This window comes from Triticum urartu, chromosome 3A (assembly GCF_056163025.1).
Source record: "Triticum urartu cultivar PI428250 chromosome 3A, HENAU_Tu73, whole genome shotgun sequence".
NCBI lineage: Eukaryota > Viridiplantae > Streptophyta > Magnoliopsida > Poales > Poaceae > Triticum > Triticum urartu.
The window spans coordinates 24,102,273-24,116,635 of NC_141875.1; the positions used below are offsets into that span (position 1 = coordinate 24,102,273).

Here is a 14,363-nt window from a genome sequence, read left to right on the forward strand (position 1 = left end):
AAGCAAAATAAGATGCATAAAGGATAAACATCACATGCAATCAAATATAAGTGATATGATATGGCCATCATCATCCTGTGCATTTGATCTCCATCTCCAAAGCACCGTCATGATCACCATCGTCACCGGCTTGACACATTGATCTCCATCGAAGCATCGTTGTCGTCTCGCCAACTATTGCTTCTACGACTATCGCTGCCGCTTAGTGATAAAGTAAAGCAGTTACATGGCGATTGCATTTCATACAATAAAGCGACAACCATATGGCTCCTGCCAGTTGCCGATAACTCTATTACAAAACATGATCATCTCATACAATAAAATTTAGCATCTTGTCTTGACCATATCACATCACAACATGCCCTGCAAAAACAAGTTAGACGTCCTCTACTTTGTTGTTGCAAGTTTTACGTGGCTGCTACGGGCTGAGCAAGAACCATTCGTACCTACGCATCAAAAACCACAATGCGGTATAGTGATTGCTTTTTGATCTTCAGAAAGAACCATGTTCATTGAATCTGATTCAACTAAAGTTGGAGAAACTGACACCCACCAGCCATCTGTGTGCGAAGCACGTCGGTAGAACCAGTCTCGTGTAAGCGTACGCGTAATGTCGGTCTGAGTCGCTTCATCCAACAATACCGTTGAATCAAGAATCAACTAGTGACGGCAAGCAATATGTATATACCCACGCCCACAACTCCTTTGTGTTCTACTCGTACATATAACATCTACGCATTGACCTGGATCGGATGCCACTGTTGGGGATCGGATCCAGCAAGACGGGCGGAGTAGTAGATGAGTTCCAGCAGCAGGATGGCGTGGTGACGGTGTTGGTGAACAACAATCTCCGCAGGGCTTCGCCTAAGCACTACAAAACTTATGACGGAGGATAAACTAGAGGGGACGGGGTTGCCGGCACACGGCTTGGTGTTTCTTGATGTGTCTTGGGTGCTAGCCCTACCCCTCTATTTATATGTTGAGCCTTGGGGTCGAAACTTGGAGTAAAAGCCTACACAAAGTCGGTTTCACCCGAAAGGCAAGAGTCCTTCTCGGACTCCAGGACCAGACGCCAGGGATCCCGGCGTCTGGACCCATACGCCAGGGACCCTGGCATCTGGCCCCTGGACTCCGCAAAACTTCCTTTTGCTCTTTCCAAAAACCTTGTGGGCTTTCCCCTTTGGTCCAAATAAAGTGTTCTCATACCCAAACATTTCGGGAAGCATCCGGAACCCCTTCCGGTGAATTCCGGAACCCTTCCGGAGACCAAACACTATTATTGCATATATCAATCTTTATCTCCAGACCATTCCGGAGTTCCTCGTCATGTTCGTGATCTCATCCGGGACTCCGAACAACATTCGGTCACCAACATACATAATTCATATAGTACTATATCATCAACGAACGTTAAGCGTGCTGACCCTACGGGTTCGAGAACTATGTAGACATGACCGAGACACCCCTCTGGCCAATAACCAATAGCGGAACCTAGATGCCCATATTGGCTCCTACATATTCTACGAAGATCTTTATCGGTCGAACCGCATAACAACATATGTTGTTCCCTTTGTCATCGGTATGTTATTTGCCCAAGATTCGATCGTCGGTATCTCAATATCTAGTTCAATCTCGTTACCGGCAAGTCTCTTTACTTGTTTCGTAATGCTACATCCCGCAACTAACTCATTAGTCACATTGCTTTCAAGGCTCATAGTGATGTGCATTACCGAGAGGGCCCAGAGATACCTCTCCGACAATCGGAGTGACAAATCCTAATCTTGATTCATGCCAACTCAACAAACACCATCGGAGACACCTGTAGAGCACCTTTATAATTAGTTAATCACCCAGTTACGTTGTGACGTTTGGTAGCACACAAAGTGTTCCTCCGGTATTCGGGAGTTGCATGATCTCATAGTCATAGGAACATGTATAGTTATGGAGAAAGCAACAGCAACAAACTAAACGACCATCGTGCTAAACTAGCGGATGTGTCAAGTCAATCACATCATTCTCTAATGATGTGATCCCATTAATCAAATGACAATTCATGTCTATGGTTAGGAAACATAACCATCATTGATTCAACGAGCTAGTCAAGTAGAGGCAAACTAGTGACACTCTGTTTGTCTATGTATTCACACATGTACTAAGTTTCCGGTTAATACAATTCTAGCATGAATAATAAACATTTATCATGATATAAGGAAACATAAATAACAACTTTATTATTGCCTCTAGGGCATATTTCCTTCACCATGTACGTTCATATTGCAAATATGCTGGCACGGCAACACAATATGGGCATTGGATAGACGAAAAATGCTCATGTTGCAAATATGCGGGCACTAGCTAACACATTATGAACATTGGATAGAAGAAAATTGATGAACGAATCAGACAACATATTGAAGCTAGGGGTTGTGGTTAGGCAAAGGATGATTTTTTTTTTGGAAATGGAGGAGGACCCCCGGCCTTAGGCAAAGGATGATGTGCAGTGCTCCTCTAGATCGAGTCAACTTAAGGAAAAAAGCTAAGTTCCGGTACATCACAATGGACGCACCAATAATTTGAACCAGTTTCCAATTACTGGACCATATAATGTTTTCAATGCCAAGATTTTTTGATATTTCGAAAATGTTGACACGGGCACCTTAAAATAAAACTCTAACAGACATTGAAAGTGCGATAGATAACATGTCTATATTTTGCAGGTACACATGGCCAGGCCAGGCATATCTTTAGAGGTACTTACCGGTGAAGGAAAATGCCATCACCATTGATCCGGCTGCATCTCTACCTTGGCATTTCTAGGCTTCTTGCAATGCCAACCTGGCCTTTAAAGTAAGGGTGCCCTCAAAGACAGCCCCACAAAGCTTAACAAAAACATAAACTGTGCAGGGCACACCCCGATTCCCAGTTTGGAAGAGATGATAGGATTCATTTGGAACCATGTTTCCCAAATGTTCAGATAATAAAACAACAAATGTTGGATGTACATTTATACGGAAACAACGAGGGGGTGAAGTTTTATCATGTTTTCTGAACCCAAGAGAAGATTTGAATACAATTTGAGTTCATTGTTCAGCTTTCTTGAACGGTTTCCTTGTCCATCAAGGCTGTGATCAACCACGGCAAGATTTTGCCTAGTGCAAGTTTGAAACCCATGGAGCAAGAGTATTCCTTGCTACTATCGGTGGGGCACTGCACGCACACACCCAAGACGAGTATTCCTTGCTACTATCAGCGTTGAATATGTAGAAAACGATGGGAAGCGTTCTACCCTCTCATGAGAGGGCCGCGTGGTATTTATTGATAGAGATGGGGCATATCTCATGATCGCATACATGTCTTGGAGTACAAGGGATTAGGAGATAGAGATGAAGTAGTTTAAGTAGATACTAATCTATCTCTAGTCTAACCAGAACTCCAGCTAACCATATATGTGTGCCTAGGGCAGGGCCACATGAGATATATTTCAACACACCCCCTTAATCACAACTTGACCAAGTTGAGATTACGCCTGAATTTCTCAAAGCTTTGTGTGGGCAATGCCTTGGTGAAGCCATCTGCAATCTGATCTCCAGAATGAATAAAACGGACATCCAACTGTTTGTTAGCAACTCGTTCTCTTACAAAGTGGAAGTCTATCTCAATATGCTTTGTTCTGGCATGAAAAACTGGATTGGCAGAGAGATAAGTAGCACCAAGATTATCACACCATAAACAAGGAGCTTGCACCTGTATTACCCCAAGTTCCTTCAGCATTGACTAAAGCCAGATAATTTCTGCAGTAGCATTTGCCAGAGCCTTATATTCAGCCTCTGTACTAGACCTAGAGACAATTGCTTGTTTCTTAGCACACCATGATATCAGGTTGGGACCAAAGAATATGGCAAAGCCACCTGTGGACCTCCTGTCATCTATACTTCCAGCCCAGTCACCGTCAGTGAATGCACTGACAAGAGTGGACTGAGACCTGCTGAATGTTAGTCCAACATTAACTGTATATTTTACATATCTCAGGATACATTTAGCAGCAGTCCAATGCAAGGTGGTAGGTGCATGTAGAAACTAACAGACTTTGTTCACAGCAAAGCATAAATCTGGTCTAGTAAGGGTGAGGTATTGGAGTGCACCAATCATGCTTCTGTACTGAGTGCTATCTTCCAAACTTAGAGGCTCACCTTCATACAGGGATAACTTTTCTGAGCTAGATAATGGAGTTGGTGAAGGCTTGCAGTTCTGCATCTCAACTCTTTTCAAAAGATCAGTTGCATACTTTTCTTGAGATAAGACTATACCATCTTTGTTTTTCATGACTTCAATGCCCAAGAAGAAATTCAGGTCTCCTAGGTCCTTCAAAGCAAATTCTGAGCCAAGGTCCTTTAGGAGTGTTGTCACTGCTTCATCAGATGAGCTAGTAACAATGATATCATCAACATATATGAGCATGTACATTGTTATATTGGATTTATTGAAAATAAACAATGAAGTGTCAGACTTGCAAGGAACAAAACCAATCCTTTGCAATTTCATGCTCAGACGAGAATACCAGGCTCTTGGGGCCTGCTTCAGGCCATACATAGCCTTATCTGCACACATGGAAAGGTGCATCCTTGTTTTCAAACCCAGGTGGTTGTTTCATGTAAACCTCCTCTTCCAGAATGCCGTGCAAAAACGCATTCTGTACGTCCAATTGCCTTAGGCTCCATCTCCTAGATACTCCAACAGACAAAACCAATCTAATAGTAGCAGCTTTAACAACTGGGCTAAAAGTATTCTCATAGTCAATACCATACCTCTGTTTAAAACCCTTTGCTACTAACCTAGCCTTATAGCGATCAATAGATCCATCTGCCTTCTTTTTATTTTATAAACCCATTTGCAATCTATCAAATTTTTACCTTGACCACGTGGAACGAGATGCCAAGTCTTGTTTTTCTTCAAAGCCATGTATTCCTCCTCCATGGCCTTGTGCCACTTAGCATCCCCCAATGCCTCTTCAACAGACTGTGGTTCTCCTGTAGAACAAGCTAATCTAAACTTCAAAATTCTTTTGTAATTCATAGGCTGCAATTTTCCTGTTTGTAACCGTGTGCCCACACGTGTGGAACGAGGTGGCACAGCTGATAGTGTAGGCGTCCCGTCCACAGAAGATCCCGCCACAGGATCTCCATGCAGCGACTGGGTAGACGCGCCTGCGCAGTTTGACGAGGCAGGCGAAGGCGAAGACGCGGCAGTATCTGTCGCGGGCCCCACGTCCCTTGCGGGAGACAGCCGGTGCGTGGCCGCCTGCGGGCCAGCACCAGGCGGCTGGTTGGGTGCCTGCTGGACCATCCCACGGCCCGAGCCGCAGGTGGCTGGCGTGGCTTGGGCCACACCCACCCTGCAGGGCGTGTCGGATCCCGAGGGCGAGCCCACCTCGGTCTGCCGCCGTTGCAGCGTATCTGCATGGGATCTGCCGCCTGTGGATCCCGAGGCTGCCGACGCAGGAGAATCGACCTCGTGTTCTGCGCGGCTGGCATCTTCTGCCACATGAAATAAGGGTCTGTTTTGGACAATTTCAACACCATTTTCTTCCGAATAAATTCCTGTGTCATCTGCACCATCATCATGAGACTAAAAAAGGTTATGAGGGTTAGTCACATGATTATCAGAATTGTTTTCATCACCCCCTTGATCTAAGCCAGAAAGATGACTAGGGAGAAGAAGGATTTCCTTTCGCAATAGAGCGCCGGCATTAGGGTGTAGATGTTTGAAGGGAAAAACGGTCTCATCGAACACAACATCACGAGAAATATATACCCGGCCTATGGACACATCAAGACACTTGACACCCTTGTGTTGGGGACTGTAACCAATGAACACGCATTGCTTGGAGCGAAAGGAAAGTTTGCGGGCATTGTATGGTCGAAGATTAGGCCAACATGCGCAGCCAAACACTCGTAAGGAGGCATAGTTAGGTTTGACGTGCAATAGTTTTTCCGTAGGAGTTTGGTAGTTGATGACACGGCTAGGTAGAAGATTAATGAGATAGGTGGCTGTGAGGAATGCTTCATCCCAAAACTTGAGTGGCATAGACGCATTTGCGAGAAGTGAGAGGCCAACCTCAACGATGTGCCGGTGTTTGCGTTCGGCGGAGCCATTTTGTTGGTGTGCGTGCGGGCAAGAGACGTGATGGGAAATTCCCAATTTTTGGAAGAATGAGTTGAGTTTCTCATACTCACCACCCCAGTCCGATTGGACTGAAATAATCTTTCGGTCAAACTTACGTTCAACGAGTGCTTGAAAATTTTGAAAAACTTGAAACACATCGGATTTATTTTTGATAAGACAGATCCAAGTAAACTTATTATAATCATCAATAAAGCTTACATAGTATTTGTGTCTACCAACAGAGATGGGTGCTTGCCCCCATACATCAGAGAAAATGATCTCTAATGGTTGAGATAAAACACTTGTTGACACGGGGTAAGGCAATTGATGACTTTTTGCTCTCTGACAAGAATCACACATTGTTTCTAAGCTATACTCACCAACAAAAGGGAGTTTATTTTTCCTAAGCACTCGTTGAACAATAGTAAAGGACGGATGACCTAATCGATCGTGCCACCTTGCCGAAGATAGCTTTGTGACACCAAGAACTTGTTTATTTGACGACCTAAAGCGAGGAATCAACGGATAGAGACCACCAATGCATCTACCTTTGTAGAGCACCCTCCTCGTTGCCTGATCCTTTATCAAAAAGAAAAAGGGGTGAAACTCAAGGAATACATGATTGTCTAAGGCAATACGATGTACGGAAAGAAGATTTTTGTTTGCATGAGGAGAGTAAAGGATCTTGCGTAGATGAATAGAACGACTAGGGGTTTTGAATTCTGAATAACCAATGTGATCTATCCTCATACCCGAACCATTCGCACCATGGATTTGTTCCTGTCCACGGAACTTCTCCCGCACCGTGAGCTTCTCCAGGTCGCCGGTGAGATGATCGGTTGCCCCACTATCGACGTACCAATTTGTATCGATGCCGTATTGAGCAGCAGCTGCAACCTTTTCTTCTAGTGCATCATCATCAAAACGGTACCAACAGTCCTTGGCACTGTGCCCGAACTTACCACAAATCTGGCATTGGATTGGGTCGTTGTTCCTGGCGTTGTTGCCAGGTGCAGGGCCGCCTGGACCTCCGGGACCTCCTGGGCCTCCTTGGCCGGGACGGGAACCCTTGTTGTTGGAGTAGAAAGGGCGCCCGTTGCCTTGCCGTTTCTTGTAGCCGCCACCGCCGTTGTTCCGCTTCTTGTACCCGCCGCCGTTTTGCTTCTGTGGCGGAGGAGGAGGGCCACCACGACGAGCAGCAAGGTTGGCAGAAGACTTGAAGCCACCGGTGCCTCCAACCCCACCTGTGAAGAGCTCGACGCGCTGGTCGAAGTTGCAGACCGCCGAGTAGAGGAAGTCGACGGTGACCGGCTCGGTGCGGGCGTCCAGAGCCGAGACTACAAAGTTGTAGTCAAGGTCTAGCCCCGCAATGATGAAGGAGAGGAGTTCGTCCTCTTCCAGTGGCCTCCCAGCAGCGGCGAGTTCGTCCGCCAGTGATCGCATCCGGCCAAAGTAGACCGAAGCATATTGCGTTCCCTTCTGAGCATTGGCTAAAGCTATGCGGATGTTATTGATGCGGGAACGAGATTGTGAGGCAAACATATTACCCAGGGAAGTCCACATCGCGTGCGCCGTCTTGATGGAGACGACAGAGACGAGCACATCTCTCGTCAGGTTGCTGAGGATGTGCCCGAGAACCTGCTGGTCCTGCCGAACCCATGCTTCATATGCCAGGTTGGGGATGTCCTGCTCCTTGCCATCCTTGTCGTTGGCAGTGATCAGCTTCTCCGGTGCAGGGATGGAGCCGTCGAGGTAGCCATATAGGCCAGCGCCAAGGAAGTGGGGAAGGATCTGAGCCCTCCAGAGGAGATAGTTCTCCCTGGTTAACTTCTCCGGAACCTGAGGACCGAGGCTGGAGAGGGTAGAGATGGAGGAGGAGGACGCCATGGATTTGTTTTGGTGTAGATCGGTTTGTCTCAGAACGAAGGGGAAGAGGTCGCTCTGAATACCATGTAGAAAACGATGGGAAGCATTCTACCCTCTCGTGAGAGGGCCGCGTGGTATTTATTGATAGAGATGGGGCATATCCCATGATCGCATACATGTCTTGGAGTACAAGGGATTAGGAGATAGAGATGAAGTAGTTTAAGTAGATACTAATTTATCTCTAGTCTAACCAGAACTCCAACTAACCATATATGTGCGCCTAGGACAGGGCCACATGAGATATATTTCAACATAATAGTGCCAAACAGTAATGTCACTGTTCAGGGCTGAATTTATCTTTTTTAAAGCTCACATCTCGTAATGTGTTTCAACTTAAAATTTTGCGTGGCAATAAAACATCACCCTCTTAACATCCCGTATTTTTTCAGATTTTTTCGATACTTTTAAATATGGTTTCCATGGTACTTTAAAATATGGCAATAAAACATCACCCTCTTAACTTAAAAAGACTTATATTTGTGAACGGATGGAGTATAGCAGAAAGAACTGCATGCAGGGTGGAGCACTACACTCATGACTACATACATGACAATCTCATGATCTAGGCATGTGGCTCGTATATATGTAGTCCATAAAAAAGTGGCTTCCTTCCACAATTAACAAATAGTACTAAGGCAACAAGTACATGGAAGCTTATGTAGTGTTGCACTTGGTGGATTTACTTAGCTACCTGCAATTTCTATAAGATGTTGGAGTGAAACAAAAAAGGCCATGTGTGTTCCTATGTGAGCAGTGCGATCGAGTACTCTGTAGCCAGGAATTGGTCAGGAAAATGATGAAGTGTAATTCCTATTGGACCAGCTGATAGAGAGCCCTCTGGATCGGAATCCTAGTGCACACGGCGCTAGGATCGTAAATCCTACATAGTGTCATACATGCAGGCGACGAATGTCCGGCCCCCTAGCGTGCTATAAAAGTGCAGCACCGGTATATCAATCTGGCAGCTCGTTGACAAACTCCTCCAGCTTCCCCACGTCCAGCTTCACCTTTGGCAAGGATGAAAGCCATCGCTACCACCACAAGCAACATTCCGCCAAGAACGGCAGGAATATGTAGCTGGGAAGGCTATTTATTGGCTTCTGTTCTCCCTTAGAACATGGAAAAAGCATGGAAATGATTTTTGGTTTTAATTTTTGAAACATGGAAAAAGCAGTAACTTAATCCTTTCGGGCTCTTTATTTGTACCTATTCAGTGCGAAATAATGGATGCATCTGTGGGTGAGACGTGACCTAGATTAGCTAACAGTAAATATCTTGAACCACAAATCGTGTTATCGGAATGGTTGAGGATTAGCTAGCTATTCGCGTCTAGCACAAAAAGCTTCCTTTCATTCTTCGTAACGGAGTTCCACTCTAATCAAAAGGTTATCTTGAAGCAACAATGTGCATATGCAAGTGATGCACTACAAGAAAATGTAGTATTAGCGACCACACCTATTGTTACCAAGCATTTTGGTGCCTATAGATATACTAATTGCAACCAGTTTAGTACAAACTCGGTTACTATAGTCAGCTGTCACGAATGGATACTATTCAATCATGTGAGTACTTATAGCAACCAGGGAGGAAATTGAAAAAAAGCCAATCGGCTCCGCTCCAGGGCATCCATCCATCCCCACGCTCGAAGAAAACAGAGGCGAGGCAGAGCTCTTTCCTGGCGGCGGCCGACGGCAAGGCGACTCGCCCCAAATCCCCAAATCAAATCGTCCCTGGCGGCGGCCGACGGCCACGGCGGGTCCTTGCGGAGGGGGCGGCAGAAGGCGGAGGGCCCGTTCCTTCCGGCGGAGGGGGCGGCGGAAGGCGGAGGGCGCGTTCCTTGCGGCAGCGGCGGCCGTGTCCCTTCCGGCGGTGGTGGCAGCGCGGCTGCGTGGGGGAGGGGACGCAGGAGCGGCCGTGATAGCAGACAGGCGCCCGCCGCGTGGTCAACGTACCTAGGCTGCTGCAACAGGCGCCTAGGGTTCCTTCTTCCCCAACCAGCTCTGAAGGAGACGCCCAAGCTCGCGAGATCTCGCTCTCACAGGCTTCAACCCGTAAGAATGATCTCCCCTTTGTCCTTGCCTCCTTCCCAGTGTCTCTCCATTAATTTGCTTGGAGTACTTGATGGCTAAATCATGCACTTCAAGTGTTTGTGGAAATGTGGAAGTAAAATATACATGTAGCATTTACTTTGTAATTTGAAAACTGGCTTGGCCTATGATGTAGAGTTCGGTTTTGTGATTTGAATATAATGTTTATAGCATTAGGACTTATAGTATAATGTTTTCCAAGGATATACTGTTCTATGAAGGCTGTCTTTGTATAATGTTGTAGTAGAATGTTTGAAGACTGTCCTTGTATACAATTCTAGTACAACATTATACAGTTCCTTGGACTGTTGCTGCTGTGATATTATATTCTAGTACAACATTATACAGTTCCTTGTATATTGTAGGTAATGTGGTTATGTTGTTATATTTTACATTTCTAGTACTATTTTGGTTCACTTGTAGAGTGCTTGTGCAGGAAAAGATAGAGTATGGATAAGAGTTGGATGAGGTTGCCTGATAGGTTTTCAAGCGATTACGTTTCAGGGGTGAATGCATTCATTGATTTTGCTTGTCAACATAACAACGGCAATGATAAGATGCGTTGCCCTTGTGAAACTTGTATGAATATAAGTCAACAGAGTGTTAGTCAAGTTCGAACCCATTTGTTATTGTATGGTATACAAACTTCGTACACAAAATGGGTATTCCATGGAGAACAAGTTAGCAATGATGAAGACCAAGTTGATGAGTCACTTGAAGATGAGGAAGATGTTGATGATTTTGATGGATTTGATATGGTCCAAGATCTGCTAGGAGATATCCATAGAGCCACGGTTGGGGTTGACGAGCAAGATAACCATAATCCTGCTGGAGGTAGCATTCCGGAGCCCAATGAGTCATCAACCAGATTTGACGGCTTGCTCAGAAGTGCACAACATGAGCTGTACCCGGGCTGCAAAGGTCACTCGGTGCTATCCTTTGTTTTAAAGTTGGTACACCTCAAAGATCTTAACCATTGGAGCAACAAATCTTTTGACATGTTACTCAAGCTTCAGAAGGAGGCTTTGCTAGCCGGTAACTCGCTTCCAGCCACGTACTACGAAGCAAAGAAGATGCTGAGAGATCTAGGGCTAGGTTATGAAAGTATTGATGCTTGCAAAAATGATTGTGTTCTATTCTGGAAGGAGCATGAGGACAAGGACGAGTGCCCAGTTTGCAAGGAATCGAGGTGGAAGACACAAAAGGGCAAGGGGAAGCGAGTACCTCAGAAAGTGTTGCGCTACTTTCCCTTAATCCCTAGATTACAACGGCTGTTCATGAACAAGGAAATAGCTTCAGATTTGCGTTATCATAGGGATAAGAGAGTTGTCGAACCAAATGTGTTGAGGGGTCCTCCGGATGGTGATGCTTGGAAACATATGGATAAGAAATATCCCTGGTTGGATGAAGACCCTCGCCATTTGCGGCTCGGGGTTGGCACCGATGGTTTCAATCCATTTGGAATTATGAGTAGCTCATATAGTGTGTGGCCTGTCATTGTAGTTGTGTATAACTTGCCTCCATGGAGAAGCATGAAAGAGCCCTTCCTGCTCATGACATTATTGATCCCTGGGAAGAAGTCACCAGGAAGGGACATTGATGTGTATTTGAGGCCACTGGTAGAAGAACTAAAGCAATTATTTAATCCAGGAGTTGTTACTTTCGACGCTGTTGAAGGAGGTACTTTCAATATGCGTGCAGTATTGCTATGGACTATTCACGACCTTCCAGCACTAGCTTCAGTATTTGGGTATTCTACAATGGGCTACAAGGCATGCCCTGTTTGCCTAGATGGAACCTATTCGCAACCACTTCGAAGCAAAATTGGTTTCTTAGGTCATAGGAGGTACTTGCCTATTCGCCATAGGTGGCGCAAAAGTAAGGCCTTCAATGGTAAGAATGAGAAAGCATTGCCACCAAAACAACTATCTGGGAAAGGCATTTTTGAATTGCTGCAGAAGTTAGATCATCTCCAGGGCTTCAAATACGGAAAACATCCTGGAAATAAGAAAAGGAAGGCATCTTCAAAGGACATGCCAGGGAAAAATTTCACAAAGATGAGCATCTTGTTTGAGCTACCATATTGGAAGGATCTGAAATTGCCACACAATCTTGATGTCATGCACATTGAAAAGAACATTTGTGAGAGCTTATTTGGGACTTTATTAAACATAGATGGCAAGTCCAAGGACACACTTAAGGCCCACAAGGACTTAAAAGACATGAATATCAGAGCAGATCTACACTTGAATGATACGGGAAGTAGCATAGAAAAGCATCATGCATGGTACACATTAACCAGAGATGAGAAACTTGAGTTTCTGCAATTCCTAGAATCTATTTGCTTCCCAGATGGATTTGCTGCAAATATATCAAAAGGTATAAGTAAAGATGGGAAAATAACTGGGCTGAAGACACACGACTACCATATTCTTCTTCAGAGAATACTCCCAATTGGAATGCGAGGATTTCTGCACAAAGATATCTGTGATGCACTTCTGCAGCTTGGTAGTTTTTTCCGCCAATTATGCTCCAAGACATTGAAGCTGGATATCTTGGATAAGTTGGAACAACAAATAGTAATTGTATTGTGCAAACTAGAAATGATTCTCCCACCTACATTCTTTGATATTAGCGTGCACTTAGCAGTGCATCTACCACAGCAAGCAAGGCTTGGAGGTCCTGTACAATACAGATGGATGTTCTTCATTGAAAGGTAGCGTGTTCTTCATCACATTAGTCCTTCCACCCTTCTACAGTTCTATTAGTGTGTAGAAATGTGTTGTAATAAGAAAATTTGGGCTGCAGGTTCCTTGGTACTTTGAAAGGCATGGTGAGCAATAGGGCACACCCAGAGGGTTCAATTGCTGAAGCTTATGTTATGAAGGAGTGCTCAACATTCTGCTCCATGTATCTACATGGAATTGAGACAAGGTTCAATAGACAAGAGCGGAATTTTGATGGGGAGAGACAACCACTTGATCGTTTCTCAGTATTCTCAACTAGTTTCCGTGCTTTTGGCCATAGGGATGACCTTATGTTAACACAAGATCAGTATGATTCTCTGTCTTGGTATGTGCTAAATAATTGTGAGGAACTACAAGAATACCTATAGTAAGTATACATGTTATAAACTTTAAGTTATAATTATACATCCTCAACTAGTTAGAAACTCATCCCTCGACATTTCTTTCTAGTGAGCATGAGGATGCCCTACTGGCTGAAGGTGCGGATAATATTGAAAATAGGCAACGTGAACAGTTTGGTTCATGGTTGCGCCAAAGAGTAAGTCCATGCTATTACTTGAGTTAACTTGCAATGGCTTCGCCAATCATGCTACACCAATCCAGGCAATGGCTTCCATGAGTTAACTTGCATTACTTGTGGAATTTAGGTGATCAATCTGCGCAACCAAGGAGCATCCCTAGTGTCTGACTGTTTGTATGCATTGGCAATTGGACCGCATAAGAGAGTACACAAATTCTCAGGATGCATTGTTGGTGGTGTTAGATTCTTGACAAAGGAGCGTGAAGATGGTCGTAAAAGTCAGAATAGTGGTGTGTGCACAGAGGGCCAACATAAGGGGCAAAATATCACATATTATGGTATTCTTAAAAATATATATGTCCTGGATTACCCCAATGATCGACATGTTGCTTTATTTGAGTGTGAATGGTATGATTTAGAGAGTAACAAGCCTGTGAGGATCGATGACGACTTTGTTAGTGTTAATATAGGAAGCAAGTGGTACCAAGATGACTCCTTTGTACTGGCTAGTCAAGTGAGCCAAGTCTTCTATGTACGTGATACAAAATTGAAGGGAGATTGGCTAGTTGTGCAGAAGGCTCCGCATCGCCATCTTTTCGATCCAGAGGTTTGGAATCAAGTCAATGAAGATGATGCTAGCGAAGATATTGCATTTCAAGAGGAGGAAGCTACCAATGTTTCCATCGATGAAACTTTTGAAGGCAATGTCTCATGTCGACATGATGTTGCACCAGAAATTGTTACTGATCCAAAAGATTTGGCATCTTTGAAGGAGAGCCATGTCTCTCAGGATAATTTTGAAGAGGAACCAGAGTAGTAGAATAATATGTGTTGTATTGGGTTACATGTCTCCTATTTCAGGTTATGTTAGACTACATGTGTCCCGTTTCAGGTTATATTAGAATAATGGTGTCATGTTTC

At 44.6% G+C, this 14,363-nt stretch overlaps 2 protein-coding genes across 2 annotated transcripts; one reads left to right on the forward strand and one right to left on the reverse strand.

The window, feature by feature from the left end:
- Positions 1 to 3,774: 3,774 nt before the first annotated feature.
- Positions 3,775 to 8,049, reverse strand: LOC147978038 (uncharacterized). The gene is made up of 3 exons (XM_087514626.1): positions 6,915 to 8,049; positions 4,191 to 4,598; positions 3,775 to 4,007 (listed from the first exon to the last, which is right to left on the reverse strand). The coding sequence occupies exons 1-3, from the start codon at positions 8,047 to 8,049 to the stop codon at positions 3,775 to 3,777; spliced, it is 1,776 nt and encodes a 591-aa protein (XP_087370752.1).
- A 2,575-nt stretch (positions 8,050 to 10,624) lies between these two features.
- Positions 10,625 to 14,259, forward strand: LOC147978039 (uncharacterized). Its single transcript, XM_087516502.1, has 4 exons — positions 10,625 to 12,891; positions 12,984 to 13,289; positions 13,373 to 13,460; positions 13,570 to 14,259. The coding sequence occupies exons 1-4, from the start codon at positions 10,625 to 10,627 to the stop codon at positions 14,257 to 14,259; spliced, it is 3,351 nt and encodes a 1,116-aa protein (XP_087372628.1).
- The last annotated feature ends 104 nt before the right edge of the window (positions 14,260 to 14,363 follow it).